General features: G+C 52.3%; 1 protein-coding gene and 1 long non-coding RNA gene across 9 annotated transcripts; both read left to right on the top strand.

The window, feature by feature from the left end:
• The first annotated feature begins 95 nt into the window (after positions 1-95).
• LOC120396665 (maestro heat-like repeat family member 5) lies at positions 96-24,506 on the top strand. 6 transcript variants are annotated; one of them, XM_039521698.1, is made up of 14 exons: positions 11,760-11,844; positions 12,179-12,301; positions 12,769-12,848; positions 13,274-13,379; positions 13,849-13,944; positions 14,707-14,796; positions 15,231-15,366; positions 15,588-15,682; positions 16,052-16,144; positions 16,261-16,413; positions 22,114-22,278; positions 22,961-23,478; positions 23,937-24,035; positions 24,365-24,506. In XM_039521698.1, the coding sequence occupies exons 1-8, from the start codon at positions 11,785-11,787 to the stop codon at positions 15,629-15,631; spliced, it is 735 nt and encodes a 244-aa protein (XP_039377632.1). In that variant the 5' UTR covers positions 11,760-11,784; the 3' UTR covers positions 15,632-15,682; positions 16,052-16,144; positions 16,261-16,413; positions 22,114-22,278; positions 22,961-23,478; positions 23,937-24,035; positions 24,365-24,506. The 6 variants fall into 6 exon arrangements, with proteins under 6 accessions (XP_039377634.1, XP_039377632.1, XP_039377631.1 ...); XM_039521697.1 differs by having other exon boundaries at positions 22,114-23,478; XM_039521699.1 differs by lacking the exon at positions 15,588-15,682 and having other exon boundaries at positions 22,114-23,478.
• Positions 4,809-11,761, top strand: LOC120396666. 3 transcript variants are annotated; one of them, XR_005593291.1, is made up of 3 exons: positions 4,809-4,885; positions 5,454-5,556; positions 10,962-11,189. It is a non-coding gene; the product is annotated as an uncharacterized LOC120396666 (long non-coding RNA). The 3 variants fall into 3 exon arrangements; XR_005593290.1 differs by lacking the exon at positions 4,809-4,885 and adding an exon at positions 5,194-5,335; XR_005593289.1 differs by lacking the exons at positions 4,809-4,885; positions 5,454-5,556 and adding exons at positions 8,389-8,519; positions 11,701-11,761 and having other exon boundaries at positions 10,962-11,068.
• Positions 24,507-24,549: the final 43 nt, after the last annotated feature.

Here is a 24,549-nt window from a genome sequence, read left to right as displayed (position 1 = left end):
TTGACCGCAGACTAACGCCTGCTCCCCACTCGGTTCCAGGATGGCCAGGCTCCTGAGGATGTTGAGGAAGAAGGCTCTGCAGGTGACATCAGAGCCTGAGGGAAACAGCTGCCATCTTCCCTGGGAGCAGAACTGCCCCTCCATCCGCGCTGGCAGGGAAGCAGCTCCCATCCAGGCCAGGAGGTGGAAGTGCCCAGCCTTCTGGCAGAGGAAACCCATTCCTGGCGCAGGCACTGAGGTGGGAGAGGCACCGACCAAGCCCAAATGGAGCTGGCTCAGGATGCGGCTGCGCAGGCAGGACCCAGCCCAGGAGGGGAGATGGGCTCTGGGGCTTGTTGTGTGGGCAGCCCCAGCCCCAGGACCCCAGCCCTGATTCCCAGCAGGAGGCATCGCCCTGCCCAGTCACTGAGGACCTTCTAGCCTCTCCAGGGCAGGAGGTGGAAGATCCCTGTCCCAGCACCAGCAGCTTGGCCCGCTCCCCATGGGACAGCAGCGGCTCCTGGTACTCTGGCAGCAGCTCCTGGGACTCTGGCAGCAGCGAGGCTGATGGGCGCTGCTGCTTTGTTGCAGGTGAGGAGCAAGCCTAGGCTCAGGGAGGGTGAGGACAGGGCTGTGAACACCCTGGGCACAGATGCTCTACCAGTGCTATGGGGGAGGGGGGTCCCCAACCCAAATGTCAAGCCTGAGCCACACGAACCCCACTGACACCAGCAGCAGTCACACAGCTGCCCCTGCAGCAAGAGGAACTGGGGGGTGGGTGCATCAGGAGTTACTGCCACTTTGGTCCTTGATGCTCCCGAGGCGGAGAGGGGAGTAGGCACCTCCCAGGGAGTCCTGGACAGTGCGGGGGACCTCTCTGCTATGAGCTTCTGAAGCTGTTGGGGGCTGAAGGCATCCCTGAGGGGCGGGGGGCGATCTGCCTGGGTGCCTGAGGTGGGAAGGGGGAACTTTAATTCTGCTCTACTCAACACGCCTCTGTCCTTCCCCCAAGTGGCAGCAGGCGTCACCCTGTTCCCTTCTCTCCCTGGTGCAGGGACCCCCAGGGACTCAGAGGATGAGGAGGAGGAGGAATGGTTGGACATGGCCACAGATGAAGCTGCTCTCAAGGTCATCAGAGAGCAACTCCAGGGCAGAGAAAAGGTACAAATGTTCCCCAGCTGGGCTGGGCTGGAACCAAGATTGTCCTGTTCCCTCCCAACATCCCGACCCTCTGCAGAGGGTCTTGTCCCTGATGATCCCCCACCCCTTTTTGTCAATGATGTTGGATCCCCAAAATGGGGGTATTTGTCCCACACCAGCTGAGGTCTCCTCCCCCGACAGGCACTGTTCCACTTCCTGATCCTCCTTGAGTAGGAGTCGTGGGAAATTTGGACAAGAGTCAGGTCCCCATTTTCCCCATTGAGTCCTGAGCCCTGGAGTTGGCGTGGGTGGGAAAGGGATGTCCGTGGCTAATTGGCTCTCTCTCCACTAACCCCACTCCTGGTGGGTGCAGGATGAGGTGCAGCAGCTCATGTTCCTGCACGCCATCCACCCCGCGTGTCTCGCTGCACAGCAGAGAGGGCAGGACACACTGGATCCGCACTGCTGCAAGGCGGCTGTGGTGGAGAGGATTGTGGTGAGTGAGACACGGCACCTGGGCAGTGGTATCGCCGGGTTAATGGGTGGGGGCTGGGTGGTGTTGGAGGGGGCAGGAGAGGGCAGGGATTGCTGGGGCTGAAGATTGGAGAGAAGAGAAGGGAGAAATTCTGAGATTGGTCACTAGTGGGGGAATCATGGGGCTAGAGGGCAGCTGAAGCTGAGGGACAAAGAATCAGATGGTCCCAGCTCAGTAGTCAGGATGGTGTTGGATGGGGGCAGTTTTGACAGGGAGGAAGGAAGAAGGGGAATGGGACTGAGCTGTGCAGGAATCCTGGAAAGGGGAGATGTTTGATGGGCAGGAAGGAATCAGAGGAGCAGGAGGCAGGTGGGGCACTGGCTGTGTAATCTCCTCATGGGAAAGTGTCAATGGCGCCCGAATTTCACATGCTCCTTCGCGTCTCACAGGAGCTCACTGAGGACCTGCCTGACGACTCTCCACCCTGGGCCGTCCTCGCCAACTCCCTGATTGCTGTTGGCAACCTCAGGTACCTAGACCCTCCCGCCTGGCTCCCCTAGCCCAAGTGCTGCTCAGGCCCAGGGCTGGGAGTCTCTATCCCTCCCACTCCCAGGTCACCTCCCAAGGCTGTATCTTCTGGCAGAGGTGGTGGGGTGGGAAGGTTCACTCTCTCCTGACTGGGCTGTTCTTTTCACTCCAAGAACATTACAGGGGCCTTGTGGAGAGGCTCACTCCAGGGGTCAGATACAGGAGGGGCAGCAGGGTCCAGGGAACAGGCGCTATTCCTGCCCTGCCACTGTCTGTCTGTGAGGCGTTGGCCATGTCATTCCCTGGCTCGGTGCCTCAGTTTCCATTCTTGCCAGCCTGTGCCTATTTCTCTGTGGTTTCATGTCCATGTTGGCGCCAGTCCCATCCCCGTACTGCACAGTCTAGTACCAGATCCTCTCTCTTGCCAGCACCATGAAACCTGCCCTGGAGCCAGGGCTGGAGACACACCTCTTGCAAGCTGCCCCGCATGCTGTCTTTAACCTGGGCACAGAGAAGGACACCACCCAAGTCCAGGTACATCCTCCTCCTTCATCCTCCTCTTCCTCCAGAGTGGCCTTTGTTCCCTGCTTCCTTGATTCACTGGAGCTTCAGAGACAGAGGTGGGGTGGGCAGAGATGGAACAAGCTGGGAGGGAAGGGATTACTCCTCCCTGGAGGATTCCCTTCTTTCTTTCTTCCTGCCTTCCATATGCCATGTTTTGCCCAGCTTCCATCCATAGCAACTTCGCCATTCCATACTCTGATGCCTACGAGGCTCTCTGTACAGACCTGTTATGCTCATGGATCAAAGAGCCAGCTGTCCTCAATCCTTGCTAACTGCCTGAACTGGGATGTGAATGAGAGAGGCCAGGATATGTGTTTGGGAGTCTCACCAGTGCTTCCCACAGACCCCTCTTCTCATCCAGTGGCAAGTGTAGCCCCAGTTTCCATAACTCTAACCCATGGCTCTCCCTTGTTTTGCAGGCTTTGCACAAGGTCATGCCAGAGCTCCTGGATGCCATGCTGGGGAACCTGCTGTTAGAGTCCCCAGAAAAAGACAGGTTCCACTACATCTTGGAGGTGAGCCTCAGGAGGAGGGGCCGGGAGCGATTTACTTTAACTCTTAGGAGGACTGGGTAAGGAGAGACTGGAAGATCCATTTTCTAGTCTGTCCTCCTAGTGTGGTCCCCAGTGGAATGTTTTCTTTGGTCAGGGCACTCGGTGCAATGCAGTATCAGGTCCTTCCTCCTTGAAGGACAGAGGAAGGAGTTGGGACTTTAAGCCAGAGCTCTGCCTGGTTCCGTTGAGCACTAACCGCAGGGCACCTGGCTGGCTTGGGGAGTGAGAGTCTGAAAACCCCCTCCCCCGCCATGAGATTCAGGAGATGGTTCTCAGATAAGAGGTACAGGCTCCTTCCTCCAGAAACAGGAGGACCCCAGGGAATCAGCCCTTCTCTCTGATAGCCCCAGAGATTCCTGGGAGGATTGTGTTCACAGTCATTCCCTTCATCCCACCATGGACTTTAGTACAGGGGAATGGCGAGGCATCAGTCTCCTTTCTGGTGAACTGTTCAGAAATCAGAAGTTCAGGGAGCGTGGGACCAGCCCCAACACCGACCATTGTCCCAATCTAGGGAGACACTGACAAGTTGTGATCTGCAGAATACAAGCCTTGTCCTGGGGGAAAGAATCCCCTTCGAAAGCGCTGTGATCAATGACTCGGATATTCCACCCTGTGCACAATGTCTCAGCCCCCTGGGGTTGGGGAGGGGCTCCTTTGCACAGCACATGCACCTGCCTATTGATCCTGACCTGCCTCCTTCACCCACAGCACGTCAACTTCTGGATTGTGTCTAGGGTGTCCCAGGAGAAAGCCAGGGCCATTAAGAGCAGCTCGGCCCTGCTCAGATACACCCTCCCTGAGTTTGATGTAAGTGACCTCTGACCCCAGCTTCCTGACTCCGGGCATAGGTAGGCTGGCTCCAAAGGGCTGAAGGAGCTGCTGCTGCAGGCCCTGTGGGTTAGGAGTGTTCCTCTTGGGGAGGCAGTGTCAGAGCAGGGAATGAGCTAGGCTTGAGTCAAGTTCTTCTTCTCCTGGTTAAGTGGTGACCCTGGGCCTTAAAAGGACCATGCTCTAGCCCCTACTGCAGCCAGGTTCGTGTCTGGCCTTGGGTCCCTTCTTGGCATCCTGGAGCAGCACCAGGCTCCCTTGGCAGCAGAGAAAAGGAAGGGTCTAGCTCTAGCTCCTCTCCCCTCAGCATCTCCTGCATAGGGACTTAGGGGAAGGAGACTCCTAGCCCAGGGGGGACTGGGAGCTCACATGAAAATGCTGATGGAGTCCCCTCTCCTCTCCCTTCCATTAGAACCCAGCAGAGTTCCCCAGGATGGGTCACCATGTGGCACAGCTGGCTCTGTTCATCAGTGACCCAGCCAAGGACATCAGCCGGCAGCCCAGGGAAGGGATTTACTGGCTCTACCAGCTGCTGCTGCACCAGAGTGGTAAGGAACCCATCTGGGAAATGGGACCCGATCGGAGACTGACCCCAGCAGGAGGATGAGTCTCTCTGTGTCTCTGTTCTTCTCCACCCCACTGTGCATCCGACAATGGGATTGAAAGGACACAGAAACTGCAACCAGAATGATGAATGTGTGTCTCTGTCTCGCTACCAGGGCTGACCATCCATGAAGCAGAAAATCTGTGGTGCTGGGACTGGCACCAGGACAGCAGGCTCCTGGGCTACAGGAACATATCCAGGGTGAGGGGGGTAAGGACACTCTGCCAGGGTATGACACAGCTCAGGAAGTGGGGCTGGCTGAGTTCCCTGCAGTGGATGCCCCCCGGCAGACAGGAGAAGAGCCGACTCCTTATTTACAGCTCAGAGTTCCTCATCCAGCACTCAGTGGGAGAGGCTGGTACTAAAGGTCCCACACTGGAATCTTGCTAGTTGCTGTGATTTGAGTGTCTTACGCGGATCCATTGCTGCGTGGCATAAGGAGAATCCCTGGGTGGATGAGTTAATATAGGATTATGGCTCTTGGTGTTTCTCTGCATGTTGTCCCCAAATGTCTGAGAGGAGAGCACTGGACCAGTCAGTCACTATTGCTTGACCAGACCCTGGTTAGATTCCCTGCACCCTGAAGAAGCAGAGAAATGAGATGGGATTTGCCAATGCCATTGCCAGTCAGGAAGCAGATGGCCCCAACCTGGGAACTGGGTACAGCAGCTCTCTTACCCTCCCCCCTTTGCCACTAAAGGGTGATGCCATTCTACCTCCAGTACTTGGAGCCTGGTTCTGGGCAATCTGCTAAAGCCTCACGTCCTGTTGGTTTTAGGTCTTCGGAAAGTTCTTCTCAGAGGGACAGAGAAGATACTTCCTCCATTGCTACGTGGCCTGCTCCTTACCTACTCCCTCCTGGGGGAAGCCAAGGGGACAAGGTAAGTAGCTGCATTAGACTCATGAGATTGGGGCAGGGCCCAGGGCCTCATTCCCATCCTATCGCCATTCGCTGGCCTGGCAGCAAGGAGCCTGGTGGGGAATGAGACTCAGAGCAGGTGCTACTGGGAAAAGAGATGAATTAACCTCCATGAGCAGAAGGGAGCCAGCTTGTCCCCTGAGCAGCTCCAACCCAGCTCTTTAGACAACCTTTCCCTTGTTGCCGGTAGCTTACTAAACCATTGCATTCACTGATGTGCTGTTCACGCACCATTTCCCTGAATAGCTCCTCTGCATACTTTGGTGGGATCTCAACACATGCCTGGAAAATTGCTAGGTTTTCCAATATTTCTAAAATATTAAGGGATTCCCCTGCCAGAAACAAAGTCATAGCTCGTATTGGTAAATGTCCCCAAAATACAACTTCAGCCTACCCTGCATCAGCCAGATCCAGCTTAATGTTTTTACATAACATAACATAAGAACATAAGAACGGCCGTACTGCATCAGACCAAAGGTCCATCTAGCCCAGTATCCTGTCTATGGACAGTGGCCAATACCAGGTGCCCCAGAGGGGGTGAACCTAACAGTTAATGACAGAGGTGAAAGTAAGCTGGTACGGTCCGGTACGGCGTACCGGCAAGAGCCAGTATGCCATGCCGGACTGCCTCGACTTCCACAGCGGGGATTGAAAGGGCTCTGAGCTGCCCGCGGCTGGGATTTAAAGGGCTCAGAGCTCCCCGCCGCTGCTGGCAGCCCAGAGCCCTTTAAACCCTGGCCACGGCTCTGACGGCTGGGCTGGGGCCAGGATTTAAAGGGCTCTGGGCTTCCCTCAGCAGCAGGAGATCTGGGCCCTTTAAATCCCGGCCCCAGCCCCACAAAGCTCAGAGTTCCCCCTGGCGGCCAGAGCCCCGGGCTCTTTAATTTGTCCCTGAGCCCTGGGGGGCTCCCAGCCACCTCTGCAGCTGGGAGCCCCTGGTTGATTTAAAGGCTCTGGGTCTCCCAGCCACAGCTGGTTCCCCAGGGCCTTTAAATCTCGAGAGGCCACGTCTCTTCCGGATGAGGCCACGCCCCCCTCAGGACTCCAGCAGTACCAGTAAATCCTGTAAATTACTTTCACCCCGGGTAATGATCAAGTGATCTCTCTCCTGCCATCCATCTCCACCCTCTGGGAAACAAACAGAGTCTAGGGACACCATTCCTTACCCGTCCTGGCTAATAGCCATTAATGGACTTAACCTCCATGAATTTATCCAGTTCTCTTTTAAACGCGGTTATACTCCTAGCCTTCACAACCTCCTCAGGCAAGGAGTTCCACAAGTTGACTGTGCACTGTGTGAAGAACATCCTTTTATTTGTTTTAAACCTGCTGCCTATTAATTTAATTTGGTGACTCCTAGTTCTTGTATTATGGGAATAAGAAAATAACTTTTACTTATCTACTTTCTCCACATCACTCATCATTTTATATACCTCTATCATATCCCCCCTTAATCTCCTCTTTTCCAAGCTGAAAAGTCCTGGCCTCTTTAATCTCTCCTCATATGGGACTCTCTCCAAACCCCTAATCATTTTAGTTGCCCTTCTCTGAACCTTTTCTTTTAATTGATTTAAAGTAAAATCAACAGGTAAATGCACAGTCAACCCATGAAACTCTTTGCCAGGAGATGTTGTGAAAGCCAAGACTATAACAGGGTTTGAAAAATGACTAGATAAATTCATGGAGGATAGAGCCATCAATGGTTATTAGTCAGGGATGATGTCCCTAGCGTCCGTTTGCCAGAAGCTGGGAATGGGTGACAGGTGGATCACTTCATGATTACCTGTTCTCTTCATTCTCTCTGGGGCACCTGGCATTGGCCACTGTCGGCAGACAGGATGCTGGGCTAGATGGACCTTTGGTCTGACCTAGTAAGGCCATTCCTGTGTTCTTATGTAAAATCAGTGTTACTCACACACCTGCACAGGGTGGGCTTGTGCATGTGTGAATCTTCCAAGGACAGAAGTGAGATGGAGTGTACACGAGAATTTATGAAAGAGTGATATAGAAACCTTCCACAGTATTGCAAATCATGGCCTTGTGGACAGACTAAAAGCAAAGTGAGGGAATCTTCCCCTGACCCTCATGGCAATACAATGAATATAGCCTCTGTTTCCTTCCATTGGCCAAGATTGCTGCCTGGGACTGCAGGTGCTACAAGTGGCCAGCAAGGGGGCAGAAGGAAGAGGACAATGCAGAAGGTTTGGCGATAGGAGCAAGGAGGAGCAAAAATCACTTTGCTTTCAAAACAGCCAAGGAGCAGAAGGACACAGTCCATAAAGAGAGACTGCTCTAGCGGTTCCTGGATGAAGGGAGGTGGAGCAGAGAGCAGACATGTAGACATGACAGTGGAATGGTCCTCATTCACAATGCTTGGAGGTTGAAGGGTGGCGTTTCTAGCAGGGCCAATGAACAAAATTACAAATAGGGCTTGTGTTCCAAACTATTGACAGCTGTGTGTCTGAGAGAAAGATCCTCTAACTCCTGTCCAGGAGATGTATCCCTCTCTCTGAGTCCCTTCTGGCCATAAAGTTTACTAATTTCAAAATGAACACTCATTGAGTGGGGTGGTCCACAGGGAGCAGCTCAAAAATCCAAACTGGATGGCCTGGGACAGACATCAGCATTGCAGAGGGGGTGTGGGTGTGGCAGTGACATCACAAGGGCCTTTGGCAGAACCTCAGCTTATTGGACAAAGGTGGTGGGAAGATGATGATCTCACAGAGAGACCCTGACATCAGCCAGGCAGGACGGGGGGCTCTCCAGGGTTTGCTCTCCAGGTCTCATTGTGAGAGGCCCTCACAAAGAGGTGGGGCTGGAATAGTGCTCTAAGAGGGGTTCCCTCCGGAGGTGACCTAGGCCATCTTTAGGACATCTGGTGAGAACTCTTGGCTTCCTGCCTCTCAGAGTCTCAACACTGATTGGGTGAGCATGGGGCTGTTATGAGGGAGGAGACTCAGGTCCTTGCTACTCTGTTTTAAGACCAAGGAAATAAGTCATAACCATACATGTATTTGATTGCTCTTGCTGCTTCTCTCCATTCATTGTCTCTGGGCAATTCATGATTCTCTCTCTAGTGGTCTGGTTCTTTTAAAATACTTACTGACTAAATAGGGTTTAAGAAAGCCATATGCAAACCCATACTTCCAGGAACAAAAGAGTCAGGCCGCACCCTACAGAATGGGGGACAGTCCACTGGAAAGCAGTGACCCTGAACAGGATTTAGGGGCCAAACTGGATAATCTGCTCAACATGATCTGTCAATGTGAATCTGTGGTAAAAAAGGTTAAAGCCATCCTTGGATGGATAGAGTAGTGAGTATGGAAAGGAAGATGATACAGTTTTGATGAGCCTGATAGTGGAGCATTGAATCCGGTTCTTGTGTCCATATTTTGAAAATTACCTTAAAAAACTGGAGAGGTTACAGAAAAGATTGATATTTGACTGATGGGGATGATGCCTTATAATGAGACTTTGAGAAAGCTCAATCTGGTTAGTTTATCCAAAAGAAGAATGAGAAGGGAGTTGCTTGACTTCATGGAGAGAAAATGCTGAGTATAAAAGGGCTCTTTTATCTAGAAGAGAAAGCCATGACAAGACACCCATGGCTGGAAGCAGAAATCTGAAAAAGTCTAATTAGAATAAAACCCAGATTTGTTAGAGGGCAATTCATCGTTGGAACAAATTTCCAAGAGAAATTATAGTTTCTCCATTTCTTGATGTCTTCTAATGAAGACTAGCAGACTTCCTGGAAAAGGTTTGAGTAAAAAAACCAGCCAGCTTTTCTGACATACAGGAGGCCTTAGGATATTCAGGGGGTCAGATTAGATGCTCTAATGGTCCCTTCTGGCCATAAGTCTGCTAATTTAAGAAAACCTGATTGTAGCCTGGGAAGCAGCCTCTGATGTTTTACTGTATAGCAGGCTTGATCCCCAGAATGAAGACTCATTGAGTTGAGTGATTCAAGGGAAGCAGCTCAAACGTCCAATATGACTGGCCAGGAGCAGGAAATCAGCACTGCAGGGGAGGGGCGGGTGTGGCAGTGACATCACATAGGCCTTTTGCAGGACCTCAGCCTATTGGACAAAGATGGTGGGAAGACGATGATCTCACAGAGAGACTCTGACATCAGCCAGGCAGGACAGGGGTGCAGGACGGGGGCAACCTGAGAAACAGACCCTTGTGGCTTTGCCTCAGAAAGTCTTCTTCTCGAGGTCTCTGCTTAAGGACTGAGAGAGAATTCACTTTCATATTTGAGAGCATAAGGAGGACCCTCTTTGGAGTTTTCTCCTTTTCTTTTACTGATTTTGCTAGAAAACAAACATCCCTGTTTAGAAGGTAAGAGCCTCCGAGAGGTTTGGAACCTGTTCTCTCTTATATATCAGGTGCCAGCTGAATTCTAGGCATGGAAAACACTAGATTGAGATGGCAGAATTTTATTCCCCACCTAGGACTTTGTTCCTAAGAATCACTGGGGACATTGAGGTTTCTCCTTTTTGTTTTCCCTTTTCCTCTGTCCCTCCCTCCTTTCCCTTCTTCTCTTGCATCTTTTGTCCTTTTCCCATGCACTCCTCCCATCACCAGGAGCTGTGTATGTGTGTGTGGAGGGCGCCGGGGGTGGGAGGTGTCTCTCCAACTCTCATTGTGGGAGGCCCTCACAAAGAGGTGGGGCTGGAATAGTGCTTAAGCGTGATCCCCTCAGTGGTGACCTGGGCCATTCTTTGGGCTATTTCATGAGAACTCTCAGCCTCCCGGCCCTCCAAGTCCCAACCCAATTTGGCTGAGGAGGGGGCTATTGACAGGGAGGAGACTTGGGTCTTTGTTCTTCTCTTTTAAGACCAAGCCAATAAGTCATAACCAATTCTATGTTTGACAGGTTTTGATCCTGCTCTACATTAATTGTCTCTGAGCAGTTCATGATCGTCCCTAACATTCCAGTTCTTCTAGAATATTTGCTGAATAATTACTATGTACAATTGTTGCTCTGTAGCTCATTTGAGAGCCCTTTATTCTCATCATTACATGTATGAAATTCAAGATGAGATAGTTAGTTTGAAAGTCAGGACTCCTGGGTCCTATTCCCAACTCTGCCACAGGCTGGCTGCATGACCTAAGACAAGTCACTTCTCCTTTCTCGGCCTTAAGTTTCTCCTTCTGTCAAGTAGGAAAAACAGTCCTCTCCTACCTACCTCACGGTGGGTGGAGGATGGGGATCCATTGGAGAGTGTCAGTAGTAGCAGTGCAAAATATGAAGTGTCCTATCGCCTTGAGTCCTATCAGATTATGATGTAATATGATAGCGGAAAGATTCTATTTTATTTGTATTTTATTATTTTGAAATTGTTAAGAGCAGCAACTACTCCTCAGGTCACCACCCTCTCCAGCCTGCCTTGGGCTTGGGGAGTGAGGAGGAGGGCGAGGGACAGCTGGTGACCCTGAACATCTGCCATCCATCGCACCGTCACCTAGAGCAAGTGAGTGGCATTAGGGTTCCTAGGTGGTTTCCCCTGTCTGTCGGGGGAGAGGCAGAAAGAGCGGGAGAGAATCTCTCCCAAAGGAGATTGGATTTGCAAACAGCCCTCAGGAGCCCTTCACTCTCAGACCAGGTAGAGCCCGTTCCCCATGGCGCAGAAGCAGCTCTGGGACTCTGGCAGCGGCAAGGCCGATGGGCGCTGCTGCTTTGTTCCAGGTGAGGAGCCAGGCTGGGCTCAGGGAGGGTGAGGATGGGGCTGTGAACACCCTGGGTCCAGGCGCTCTACTAGTGCTATGGGGGGGTCCCCAACCCAGGTGTCTGGCCTGAGCCATGCGAACCCCACTGACACAAGAAGCAGTCACACAACTGTCCCTGCAGCAAGAGGAACTGGGGGGTGGGAGCATCAGGAGTTGCTGCCACTTTGGTCCTTGATACTCCAGGGAGTGGAGGCAGGATCCTCCCAGGGAGTCCTGGACAGTGAGGGGGACTACTCTGCTATGGGCTTCTGAAGCTGTTGGGGGCTGAAGGTATCCCTGAGAGGGGGTGTGGGGCCCAATCTTCCCTGGGTGCCTGAGGTGGGAAGGGGGAACTTTAATTCTGCTCTACTCAACACGCCTCTGTCCTTCCTCCAAGTGGCAGCAGGTGTCACCCTGTTCCCTTGTCTCCCTGGTGCGGGGACCCCCAGGGACTGAGGAGGAGGAGCAGGAATGAGTGGACATGGCCACAAATGAAGCTGCTCTCAACGTCATCAGAGAGCAGCTCCAGGGCAGAGAAAAGGTACAAATGTTCCCCAGCTGGGCTGGGCTGGAACCGAGATTGTCCTGTCCCTTCCCAGCATCCCGACCCTCTGATGATCCCCCACCCCTTTTTCTCCATGATGTGGGATCCCCAAAATGGGGGTGTTTGTCCCACACCAGCTGAGGTCTCCTCCCCCCACAGGCACTGTTCCACTTTCTGATCCTGCTTGTGTAGGAGTCGTGGCTATTTTGGATAATAGGCGGGTCCCCACTTTGCCCATCGAGGCCTGTGCCCTGGAGCTGGTGTGGGTGGGACAAGGATGTCCCTGGCTAACAGGCTTTCTCTCCGCTAACCCCACTCCTTGTGGGTGCAGGATGAGGCGCAGCAGCGCATGTTCCTGCACGCCATCCACCCCGCGTGTCTCGCTGCACAGCAGAGAGGGCAGGAAACACTGGAGCCGCACTGCTGCAAGGCGGCTGTGGTGCAGAGGATTGTGGTGAGACACGGCACCTGGCAGCTGGAGGGAGGAGAGAGACATGGGATGGGCAGAGGTATCGCCGGGTAAATGGGTGGAGGGCTGGGTAGTGTTGGAGGGGGCAGCAGAGGGCAGGGATTGCTGGGGTTGAAGATTGGGGAAAAGAGAAGGGAGAAATTCTGAGATTGGTCACTAGTGGGAAATGGGTGAATTGTGGGGCTAGAGGGCAGCTGAGGCTTAGGGACAAGGAATCAGATGGTCCCAGTTCAGTAGTCGGGATGGTGTTGGATGGGGGCAGTTTTCAGGGAATGGGACTGAGCTGTGCAGGAATCCTGGAAGGGGGACAAGTTTGATGGGCAGGAAGGAATCAGAGGAGCAGGAGGCAGGTGGGGGGATCCTGATGGCCATGTGGGGCACTGGCTGTGTAATCTCCTCATGGGGAAGTGTCAGTGGGACTCGAATTTCACATGCTCCTTTGCGTCTCACAGGAGCTCATTGAGGAGCTGCCTGACGACTCTCCACCCGGCACCATCCTCGCCAACTCCCTGATTGCTGTGGGCAACCTCAGGTACCTAGACCATCCCGCCTGGCTCCCCTAGCCCAAGTGCTGCTCAGGCCCAGGGCTGGGAGTCCCTGTCCCTCTCACTCCCAGGTCACCTCCCAAGGGTGGCTCCTCTGGCAGAGGTGGTGGAGTGGGAAAGTTCACTCTCTCCTGACTGGGCTGTTCTTTTCACTCCAAGAACATTACAGGGGCCTTGTGGAGAGGCTCACTCCAGGGGTCAGATACAGGAGGGGCAGCAGGGTCCAAGGAACAGATGCTATTCCTGCCCTGCCACTGTCTGTCTGTGAGGCCTTGGCCATGTCATTCCCTGGCTTGGTGCCTCAGTTTCCATTCTCGCCAGCCTGTGCCTATTTCTCTGTGGTTTAATGTCCATGTTGGCACCAGTCATCCCCGTACTGCACAGTCTAATACCAGATCCTCTCTCTTGCCAGCACCATGAAACCTGCCCTGGAGCTAGAGCTGGAGACACACCTCTTGCAAGCTGCCCCGCATGCTGTCTTTACCCTGGGCACAGAGAAGGACACCACCCAAGTCCAGGTACATCCTCCTCCTCCATCCTCCTGTTCCTCCAGAGTGGTCTTTGGTCCCTGCTCCCTTGATAAACAGGAGCTCCAGAGATAGGGGTGGGGTGGGCAGAGATGGAACAAGCTGAGAGGGAAGGGATTAATCCTCCCTGGGGGATTCCTTTCTTTCTTTCTTTCTTTCTTTCTTTCTTTCTTTCATATGCCACGTTTTCCCCGGAAGCCCAGCTTCCATCCATAGCAACTTGGCTGTTCCATACTCTGATGCCTACGAGGCACTCTGCAGAGACCTGCTAAGCTCATGGATCAAAGAGCCAGCTGTCATCAATCCTTTCTAACTGCCTGCAGTGGGATGTGAATGAGAGATGCTTGGATATGTGTTTGGGAGTCTTACCAGTGCTTCCCACAGACCCCTCTTCTCATCCTGTGGCAGGTGTAGTCCCAGTTTCCATAGCCCTGACCCATGGTTTTCCCTTGCTTTGCAGGCTCTACACAAGGTCATGCCAGAGCTCCTGGATGCCATGCTGGGGAACCTGCTGTTAGAGTCCCCAGAAACAGACAGGCTCCACTACATCTTGGAGGTGAGCCTCAGGAGGAGGGGCTGGGTGAAATTTTACTTGAACTCTTAGGAGGACTGGGTAAGGAGAGACTGGAAGATCCATTTTCTAGTCTGTCCTCCTAGCTGGGTCCCCAGTGGAATGTTTTCTTTAGTCGAGGCAGTTGGCACAATGCAGTGTCAGGTCCTTCCTCCTTGATGAAGGACAGAGGAAGGAGTTGGGAATTCAAGCCAGAGCTCTGCCTGGTTCTGTTGAGCACTAACCACAGGACCCCCTGGCTGGCTTCGTGAGTTAGAGTCTGAACCTACCCCCCGGCCCCGCCAACCTTGAGGTTCAGGTGATGGTTCTCAGATAAGAGGTACAGGCTCCTTCCTCCAGAAACAGGAGGACCCAAGGGAATCAGCCCTTCTCTCTGATAGCCCCTGAGATTCCTGGGAGGATTGTGTTCACAGTCATTCCCTTCATCCCACCATGGACTTTAGTACAGGGGAATGGCGAGGCATCAGTCTCCTTTCTGGTGAACTGTTCAGAAATCAGAAGTTCAGGGAGCGTGGGACCAGCCCCAACACCGAACATTGTCCCAATCTAGGGAGACACTGACAAGTTGTGATATGCAGGATACAAGCCTTGTCCTGGGGGAAAGAATCCCCTTCGAAAGCGCTGTGATCAATGACTCGGATAGTCCACCCTGTGCACAATGTCTCAGCCCCCTGGAGTTGGGGAGGGGCTCATTTGCACAGCACATGCACCTGCCCATTGATCCTGACCTGCATCCTTCACCCACAGCACGTCAACTTCTGGATCGTGTCCCAGGAGAGAGGCAGGGCCATTAAGAGCAGCACGGCCCTGCTCAGATACACCCTCCCTGAGTTTGATGTAAGTGACCTCTGACCCCAGCTTCCAGACTCTGGGCATAGGTAGGCTGGCTCCAAAGGGCTGAAGGAGCTGCTGCTGCAGGGCCTGTGGGTTAGGAGTGTTCCTCTTGGGGAGGCAGTGTCAGAGCAGGGAATGAGCTAGGCTTGAATCAAGTTCTTCTTGTCCTGGTTAAGTGGTGACCCTAGGCCTTTAAGAGGACCATGCTTCAGCCCCTACTGCAGCCAGGTTCGTGTCTGGCCTTGGGTCCCTTCTTGGCATCCTGGAGCAGCACCAGGCTCCCTTGGCAGCAGAGAAAATGAAGGGTCTAGCTCTAGCTCCTCTCCCCTCAGCATCTCCTGCATAGGGACTTAGGGGAAGGAGACTCCTAGCCCAGGGGGGACTGGGAGCTCACAGGAAAATGCTGATGGAGTCCTCTCTCCTCTCCCTTCCATTAGAACCCAGCAGAGTTCCCCAGGATGGGTCACCATGTGGCACAGCTGGCTCTGTTCATCAGTGACCCAGCCAAGGACATCAGCCGGCAGCCCAGGGAAGGGATTTACTGGCTCTACCAGCTGCTGCTGCACCAGAGGGGTAAGGAATCCATCTGGGAAATGGGACCCGATAGGAGACTGCGAGTGACCACAGGTGGATAATGGGACCCCAGCCAATTTCTCTCAAACTGACCCCAGCAGGAGGATGAATCTCTCTGTGTTTCTGTTCTTCCGCACCTCACTGTGCAGCCACCAATGGGATTGGAAGGACACAAGAACTGCAACCAGAATACCAAATGCGTGTGTGTGTCTCTTTCCCAGGGCTGACCATCCATGAGGCAGAAGATCTATGGTGCTGGGACTAGCACCAGGACAGCAGGCTTCTGGGCTACAGGAACACAGCCAAGGTGGGGGAGGTAAGGACACTCTGCCAGGGCATGACACAGCTCAGAAAGTGGGGCTGGTGGAGTTCCCTGCAGTGGATGCCTCCTGGAGACAGGAGAAGAGCCCACTCCTTATTTACAGCTCAGAATTCCTCATCCAGCACCCAGTGGGAGAGGCTGGTACAAAGGTCCCACACTGGAATCTCACTATTTGTCGTGATTTGAGTGTCTTACACGGATCCATTGCTGCGTGGCATAAGGAGAATCCCCGGGTGGATGAGTTAATATAGGATTATGGCTCTTGGTGTTTCTCTGCATGTTGTCCCCCTGGCTGATACCCAAGTGTCTGAGAGGAGAGCACTGGGGCAGTCAGTCACTATTGCTTGATCTGATCCTTCTTAGATTTCCTGCACTCGGAAGAAGCAGAGAAATGAGGTGGGATTTTCCCAGTTCCATTGCCAGTCAGGAATCAGATGGCCTCAACCTGGGAACTGGGTACAGCAGCTCTCTTACCCTCCCCCTTTGCCACTAGAGGGTGATGCCATTCTATCTCCAGTACCTGGAGCCTGGTTCTGGGCAATCTGCTAAGCCTCATGTCCTGTTGGTTTTAGGTCATCGGAAAGTTCTTCTCAGAGGGGCAGAGAAGATACTTCCTCCGGACAGCAGCGCTGGCCATCCACAACCCCCTGCTGTGTCTCAGCCAGGCTGGGCTGCTCCTCGCCTACTTCCTCCTGGGGGAAGCCCAGCAGCTGATGCGGGACAAGGTAAGCAGTTGCATTAGACTCATGAGATTGGGGCAGGGCCCAGGGCCTCATTCCCATCCTATCGCCATTCGCTGGCCTGGCAGCAAGGAGCCTGGTGGGGAATGAGACTCAGAGCAGGTGCTACTGGGAAAGGAGATGAATTAACCTCCATGAGCAGGAGGGAGCCAGCTTGTCCCCAGAGCAGCTCCAACCCAGCTCTTTAGACCACCTTTCCTTTGTCGCCGGTAGCTTACTAAACCATTGCATTCACTGATGTGCTGTTCACGCACCATTTCCCTGAATAGCTCCTCTGCATACTTTGATGGGATCTCATCACATGCCTGGAAAATTGCCAGGTTTTCCAATATTTCTAAAATATTAAGGGATTCCCCTGCCAGAAACAAAGTCATAGCCCGTATTGGTAAATGTGTCCAAAATACGACTTCAGTCTACCCTGCATCAGCCAGAAACAGCTTTTTCATTTTTTTAAATTGATTTAAAGTAAAATCAACAGGTTAATGCACAGTCAACCCATGCAACTCTTTGCCAGGAGATGTTGTGAAAGCCAAGACTATAACAGGGTTTGAAAAATAACTAGATAAATTCATGGAGGATAGATCCATCAATGGTTATTAGCCAGATGGGCAGGGATGATGTCCCTAGTGTCCCTTTGCCAAAAGTTGAAAATGGGCGACAGGTGGATCACTTGATGATTACGTGTTCTCTTTATTCCCTCTGGGGCACCTGGCATTGGCCACTGTCAGAAGACAGGATGCTGGGCTAGATGGACGTTTGGTCTGACCCAGTAAGGCCATTCCTATGTTCTCATGTAAAATCGGTGTTACTTACACATCTGCACATGGTGGGCTTGTGAGTGTGCGAATCTTCCAAGGACAGAAGTGAGATGAAGTGTACATGAGCATTTATGAAAGAGTGATATAGGAACCTTCCACAGTATTGCAAATCATGTCCTTGTGGACAGACAAAAAGCAAAGTGGGGGAATCTTCCCCTGACCCCCGTGGCAATACAATCAATGTAGCCTCTGTTTCTTTCCATTGGAAGACACTTCCACACCTGCTGGGCCAAGCCTGCTGCCTGGGACTGCAGGTGCTACAAGTGGCCAGCAGGGGGGCAGAAGGAGGAGGACCATGCAGAAGGTTTGGCGATAGGGGCAAGGAGGAGCAAAAATCACTTTGCTTTCAAAACAGCCAAGGAGGAGAAGGACACAGTCCATGAAGAGAGACAGCTGTAGAGATTCCTGGATGAAGGGAGGTGGAGCAGAGAGCAGACATGTAGACATGACAGTGGAATGGTCCTCGTTCATAATGCTTGGAGGTTGGAGGGTGGCGTTTCTAGCAGGGCCAATGAACAAAATTACAAATAGGGTTTTTGTTCCAAACCAACAAAGCATGCCGGCCACACCTACAGAATGGGGAAATGTATCCGGGAAAGCAGAGACTCTGAAGGGAATTTAGGGGCCATATTGGGTAAGACGTTCAACATGAGCTTCCAGTGTGATGCTGTGGTGAACAGAGCTAAAGCCATCATTAGATGAATGAGCAGCATAGTGAGATGGATAGGGAGATGGCACAGCATCAGTGATACTGATATCGGAATACTGCATCCCGTTTTGGTGTCCATCTTTGAAAAAGATGTTGAAAAATTGGAGATGGGGCATCGAAGAGCAATAAAATGTTTTGAGGGCTGGAGAAAAATGCCTTCTAGTGAGCTGTTGAAAGAGCTCAGCCTATTTAGCTTATAAAAAAGATCAGGAGGTGACTTCATTGAAGTGTTGAAGTAACTTCATGGAGAGATAATATCAGATAGCAGAGAAAAGCATAACAAGACCCAGTGGCTGGAAACTGAAAAGAGACCAATTCATATTAGCAATAAGGCACAACAGTGAGGATGATTCACCAAGGGAACAAACTACAAAGGGAAGTGGTCGGAATTCTCCATCTCTTGATGTGTTCTAATGAAGACTAGATGATGTGTTTGGTCAAAAACTAGCTACTGTGCTATATAATAGGTCTGCAATATTCAGGAGATCAGATTACATGCTGTAATTGTCTCTTCTGGCCATACATTTTGCTAATTTCAAAATGAACACTCATTGAGTGGGGTGGTCCACATGGTCCAATTCAGACATCCAAACTGACCGCCCTGAGGTAGGACATTAGCACTACAGGGGAGGGGCGGGTGTGACAGTGACATCACAAGGGCCTTTTGCAGGACCTCAGCCTATTGGACAAAGGTGGTGGGAAGGCGATGATCTCACAGAGAGACCCTGACATCAGCCAGGCAGGATAGGGGTGCAGGACGGGGGCAACATCAGGGATAGATCCCTGTGGCTTTGCCTCAGCATGTCTAATGATCTAGTTCTTTTAAAATATTTACTGAATAATTAGGGTTTAATAAAGCCATATGCAAACCCATACTTCCAGGAACAAAAGAGTCAGGCTGCACCCTACAGAATGGGGGTCAGTCCACTGGAAGGCAGTGACCCTGAAGAGGATTTAGGGGCCATAGTGGATAAGCTGCTCAACATGATCTGTCAATGTGAAGCTGTGGTAAAAAAAGGTTAAAGCCATTCTTTGATGGCTAGACCAGTGAGTATTGAAAGGGAGGTGATACAGCATTGATGAAACTGATAATGGAATGTTGAATCCAGTTCTTGTGTCCACATTTTGAAAATTACATTAAACTGGAGAGGTTACAGAAAAGATTCTTATTTGAGTGATGGGGATGATGCCGTAGAGTGAGACATTGAAAAAGCTCAATCTGTTTAGTTTATCCAAAAGAAGAATGAGAAAGGAGTTGCTTGACTTCATGGAGAGAAAATGCTGAATATAAAAGGGCTCTTTTATCTAGCAGAGAAAGCCATGTCAAGACCCCATGGCTGGAAGCAGAAATCCGAAAAAGTCTAATTAGAATAAGACCCAGGTTTGTTAGAGGGCTATTCATCGTTGGAAGAAACTTCCAAGAGAAATGATGGCTTCTCCATCTCTTGATGTCTTCTAATGAAGACTAGGTGACTTTCTGGAAAAGGTTTGAGTAAAAAAACCAGCCAGCTCTTCTGACATACAGGAGGCCTGCCTTAGGATATGCAGGGGATCAGGTTAGATGCTCTAATGGTCCCTTCTAGCCATAAAGTCTACTAATATATGAAAACCTGATTGTGGCCTGAGAAGCAGCCTCTGATCTTTTACTGTATAGCAGCCTTGATCCCCAGAATGAAGACTCATTGAGTTGAGTGATTCAAGGGAAGCAGCTCAAACGTCCAATATGACTGGCCAGGAGCAGGACATCAGCACTGCAGAGGAGGGACGGGTGTGGCAGTGACATCACAAGGGCCTTTTGCAGGACCTCAGCCTATTGGACAAAGGTGGTGGGAAGGTGATGATCTCACAGAGAGACCCTGACATCAGCCAGGCAGGACAGGGGTGCAGGACGGGGGCAACCTCAGAGACAGACCCCTGTGGCTTTTCCTCAGCAAGTCTTCTTCTCGAGATCTCTGCTTAAGGACTGAGAGAGAATTCACTTTCATATTTGTGAGCATAAGGAGGACCCTCTTTGGAGTTTTCTCCTTTTCTTTTACTGATTTTGTTGGAAAACAGACATCCCTGTTTAGAAGGTAAGAGCCTCCGAGATTTTTGGAACTTGTTCAGTTTGATCCATCAGGTGCCAGCTGAATTCTAGGCCTGGAAAACACTAGATTGAGATGGCAGAATTTTATTCCCCATCTAGGACTTTGTTCCTAAGAATCACTGGGGACATTGGGTTTCTCCTTTTTGTTTTCCCTTTTCCTCTGTCTCTCACTCCTTTCTCTTCTTCTCTTGCATGTTTTGTCCTTTTCCCCTGCGCTCCTCCCATCACCAGAAGCTGTGTATGTGTGTGTGAAGGGTGGCGGGAGCCGGGGGGGTTCTCTCCAACTCTCATTGTGGGAGGCTCTCACAAAGAGGTGGGGCTGGAATAGTGCTCTAAGAGTGGTGCCCTCCGGAGGTGAACTATTCCGTTCTTTGGGCTATTTGATGAGAACCCTCAGCCTCCCGGCCCTCCAAGTCCCAACACTGATTGGCTGAGCAGGGGACTATTGACAGGGAGGAGACCTGGGTCTTTGTTCTTCTCTTTTAAGACCAAGCCAATAAGTCATAACCAATTCTATGTTTGACAGGTTTTGATGCTGCTCTGCATTAATTGTCTCTGAGCAGTTCATGATCCTACCTAACATTCCAGTTCTTCTAGAATACTTGCTGAATAATTACTATGTACAATTGTTGCTCTGTCGCTCATTTGAGAACCCTTTATTCTCATCATTACATGTATGAAATTCAAGATGAGATAGTTAGTTTGAAAGTCAGGACTCCTGGGTCCTATTCCCAACTCTGCCACTGGCTGGCTGCATGACCTAAGACAAGTCACTTCTCCTTTCTCAGCCTTAGTTTCTCCCTCTGTCAAGTAGGAATAACAGTCCTCTCCTACCTACCTCACGGTGAGTGGAGGATGGGGATCCATTGGAGAGTGTCAGTAGTAGCAGTGCAGAATATGAGGTGTCCTATCACCTTGAGTCCTATCAGATTATGACATAATATGATAGCGGAAAGATTCTATTTTATTCGTATTTTATTATTTTGAAATTGTTAAGAGCAGCAACTACTTAGCTCAGACTGAAGCATCTCATTTAATTTTCTTGATCAGTGTCTCCTCTTTCTGTGCGACGAGACAATTTAACGCACTGTGACAAACAGGAGATTGTCTTGTTTTGCAAACAAATATTTTGCAAAGAAATTTCATCTAACTTATTATGGTTTCAAGAAACAAACTGGTTTAGTCTGAATGGATTTTCTGACAGAAAACAGTTTCCATGAAAAATTTTCCCACCACCTTATATCCTGGACTCTATCCCTGCCTCCGGGGGGGTTGTTGTCTCTTAGTTAGAACAGGAGTCAGGACAGGTGGCTTCTCTTTCTGGCTCTGCCACTGCCTTGTTGTGTGGGATCTTGGGTAGGTCGCTTCCCTTCTCTGTACCTCAAGATGCCCATCTGTCCCGTGGGAATAGGGACAATTCTCTAACTCTGGGCAGCAGTGAGTCTGGGTGAGATAAGGGCTGTTAAAGCCCTCTGCGAAGGAGAAAGGGGGTTTCCAGATGCTGAATGTCAAGAATTCTAAACTTTACTAAAATGGCTAATCTGGAGAAACAAGAAATAGTTGGGGCCAAATTTTAATCATTGTCTTTTTTAAAGCCCGTTCAGGGATGTGACTTCAAGTGAGCCATAAAGAGGGGGAGCAACTTGCCCAAAGTCCCACAGATCAATAGGAAAGCCAGCAATGGAACCCAGGAGTGACTGATCCAGTCACTACGGCAGAACACACTCCCTCTCAAAGGCAGGGGGACCGGACATGAAGGCCTGGAAGTGTGCAGCAGTGGTTAGTGAAGGGGCCTGGAAATGAGACCTGCTGGGTCCCATCCATAGCTCTGACACTTGATGTGACCCTGAGCCAGTATCTTCCCCTCCCCAGGCCCGTTTCCCATCAGTAGGGTTGGGGGCCCATCCCTGCAGCCCAAGGTGGTTGGGAGGCTTCATGAAGGTGAGTTAAGTGCTGGGATGGCAGGACCAGGGAGGCATTGTAACCCCCGCACTACGACAATTTTCTGCACCCCCTGCTGCTGGCTGTGTTTCTCCAGCCCTTGGCAATAAGACAAACTCTTCTTTTCACAGTCAGTCGATCACCCAGTGTCATCACCCTGCCTGCTGGCTGGGCAGGGTAACTCCTCAGGTCACCACGCTCTCCAGCCTGCCTTGGGCTTGGGGAGTGAGGAGGAGGGCAAGGGACAGCTGGTGACCCTGAACATCTGCCATCCATCGCACCGTCACCTAGAGCAAGTGAGTGGCATTAGGGTTCCTAGGTGGTTTCCCCTGTCTGTCGGGGGAGAGGCAGAAAGAGGGGGAGAGAATCTCTCCCGAAGGAGATTGGATTTGCAAACAGCCCTCAGGAGCCCTTCACTCTCAGACCGGGTAGAGCCTTCTCCGGAGCCATCTCCAGTGTGCTTGGAAACGTGTGCTTGTGGGAGACTGTTCCCCAGGCTGAGAGGCTCTGAGCTGGGCCAGACTCTGTGAGCTGCTGCACATGGAAATCCATGGGGAATGAGGGGACCCTGGGCTTCCTGTGCCAAGGGACTTTGTAACTTTGACATGGGGAATGGTTTCCCAGGAGAAGTCTGGACTCCTTGGTTCTGTTCCTTCTCTAGCCTGGGCGGGAGTGTGGCCTGGGATGACAGGAGGGGGCTGCTTGTCCAAAGTAACTGATGGTCTTTGTGACTGACCCCACTGCTCTAAAAGGAGGAGACTCCCCAGGTATTGCAGCACCAGGGATGACGCGGGGGAACGTTGGGAGCAGATCATGTAATCGTCTCCTGCCAGTGTGTGTAGACTGCACTCCCTGCACCCCTGTGGGGTGGGGGAGGAGCTGGACTGGCTGGGGCAGGGATGGGGAGGGACCGAAAAGGCCCATTAATGAGAGGCTGCCTTGACCCCAGACTCATGCCTGCTCCCCGCTCGGTTCCAGGATGGCCAGGTTCCTGAGGATGTTCAGGAAATAGTCTCGGCAGGTGGCCCCAGAGCCTGAGAGAAGCAGCTGCCATCTTCCCAAGGAGCAGAGCGGCCCCTCCGTCCCCGCTGATGGAGAAGCAGCTCCCATCCAGGCCAGGAGGTGGAAGTGCCCAGCCTTCTGGCAGAGGAAACCAGTTCCTGACGCAGGTGCCGAGCTGGGAGAGGCACCGACCAGACCCAAATGGAGCTGGCTCAGGATGCGGCTGCGCAGGCAGGACCCAGCCCAGGAGGGGAGATGGGCAGGGTGGTTCTGGGGCTTGTTTTCTGGGCAGCACCGGCCCCAGGAGCCCAGCCCTGATTCCCAGCAGGAGGCATCGCCCTGCCCGGTTACTGAGGATCTGCCAGCCTCCCCAGGGCAGGAGGTGGAAGATCCCTGTCCCAGCACAAGCAGCTTGGCCCACTCCCCCTGGGACAGAAGCAGCTCCTGGGACTCTGGCAGCAGCGAGGCCGATGGGCGCTGCTGCTTTGTTGCAGGTGAGGAGCCAGGCTGGGCTCAGGGAGGGTGAGGACAGGGCTGTGAACACCCTGGGCCCAGATACTCTACCAGTGCTATGGGGGGGGTCCCCAACTCAGGTGTCTGGCCTGAGTCATGCAAACCCCACTGACACCAGCAACAGTCACACAGCTGCCCCTGCAGCAAGAGGAACTGGGGGGGTGGGTGCATCAGGAGTTGCTGCCACTTTGGTCCTTGATACTCTGGGGGCAGGGACAGGAACCTCCTAGGGAATCCTGGACAGTGCGGGGGACCTCTCTGCTATGGGCGTTGAAGCTGTTGGGGGCTGAAGGCATCCCTGACAAGGGGTGTGGGGCCCAATCTGCCCTGGGTGCTGAGGTGGGAAAGGGGAACTTTAATCCTGCTCTAATCAACACACCTCTTTCCTTCCCCCAAGTGGCAGCAGGCGTCACCCTGTTCCCTTCTCTCCCTGGTGCAGGGACCCCCAGGGCCTGAGGATGAGGAGGAATGGTTGGACATGGCCACAAATGAAGCTTCTCTCAAGATCATCAGAGAGCAGCTCCGGGGCAGAGAAAAGGTACAAATGTTCCCCAGCTGGGCTGGGCTGGAACCAAGATTGTCCTGTCCCTTCCCAGCATCCCGACGCTCTGCAGGGGGTCTTGTCCCTGATGATCCCCCACCCCTTTTTGTCAATGATGTGGGACCCACACCAGCTGAGGACTCCTCCCCCGACAGGCACTGTTCCACTTCCTGATCCTGCTTGTGTAGGAGTCATGGGTGATTTGGACAATAGGAGGGTCCCCACTTTCCCCATTGAGGCCTGAACCCTGGAGCTCGTGTGGGTGGGACAGGGATGTCCCTGCTAACAGGCTCTCTCTCCCCTAATCCCACTCCTGATGGGTGCAGGATGAGGTGCAGCAGCTCATGTTCCTGCACGTCATCCACCCGCGTGTCTCGCTGCACAGCAGAGAGGGCAGGACACACTGGAGCTGCACTGCTGCAAGGCGGCTGTGGTGGAGAGGATTGTGGTGAGTGAGACATGGCGCCTGGCAGCTGGAGGGAGGAGAGAGACATGGGATGGGCAGGGGTAT

Source organism: Mauremys reevesii, linkage group 2, assembly GCF_016161935.1.
Source record: "Mauremys reevesii isolate NIE-2019 linkage group 2, ASM1616193v1, whole genome shotgun sequence".
Lineage (NCBI taxonomy): Eukaryota > Metazoa > Chordata > Testudines > Geoemydidae > Mauremys > Mauremys reevesii.
Note: the sequence above shows the minus strand (reverse complement) of the source record. Positions and strands in the feature narration are given on the sequence as shown.

Coding starts and splice junctions, on each gene's coding strand:
- LOC120396665 (XM_039521700.1), top strand. CDS start 1,081: ATGGCCACAGATGAAGCTGCTCTCAAGGTCATCAGAGAGCAACTCCAG. Junction 1,141..12,178: donor AACTCCAGGGCAGAGAAAAG/GTACAAATGTTC, acceptor TTGTGGGTGCAG/GATGAGGCGCAGCAGCGCAT. Junction 13,380..13,848: donor AGGACACCACCCAAGTCCAG/GTACATCCTCCT, acceptor CTTGCTTTGCAG/GCTCTACACAAGGTCATGCC.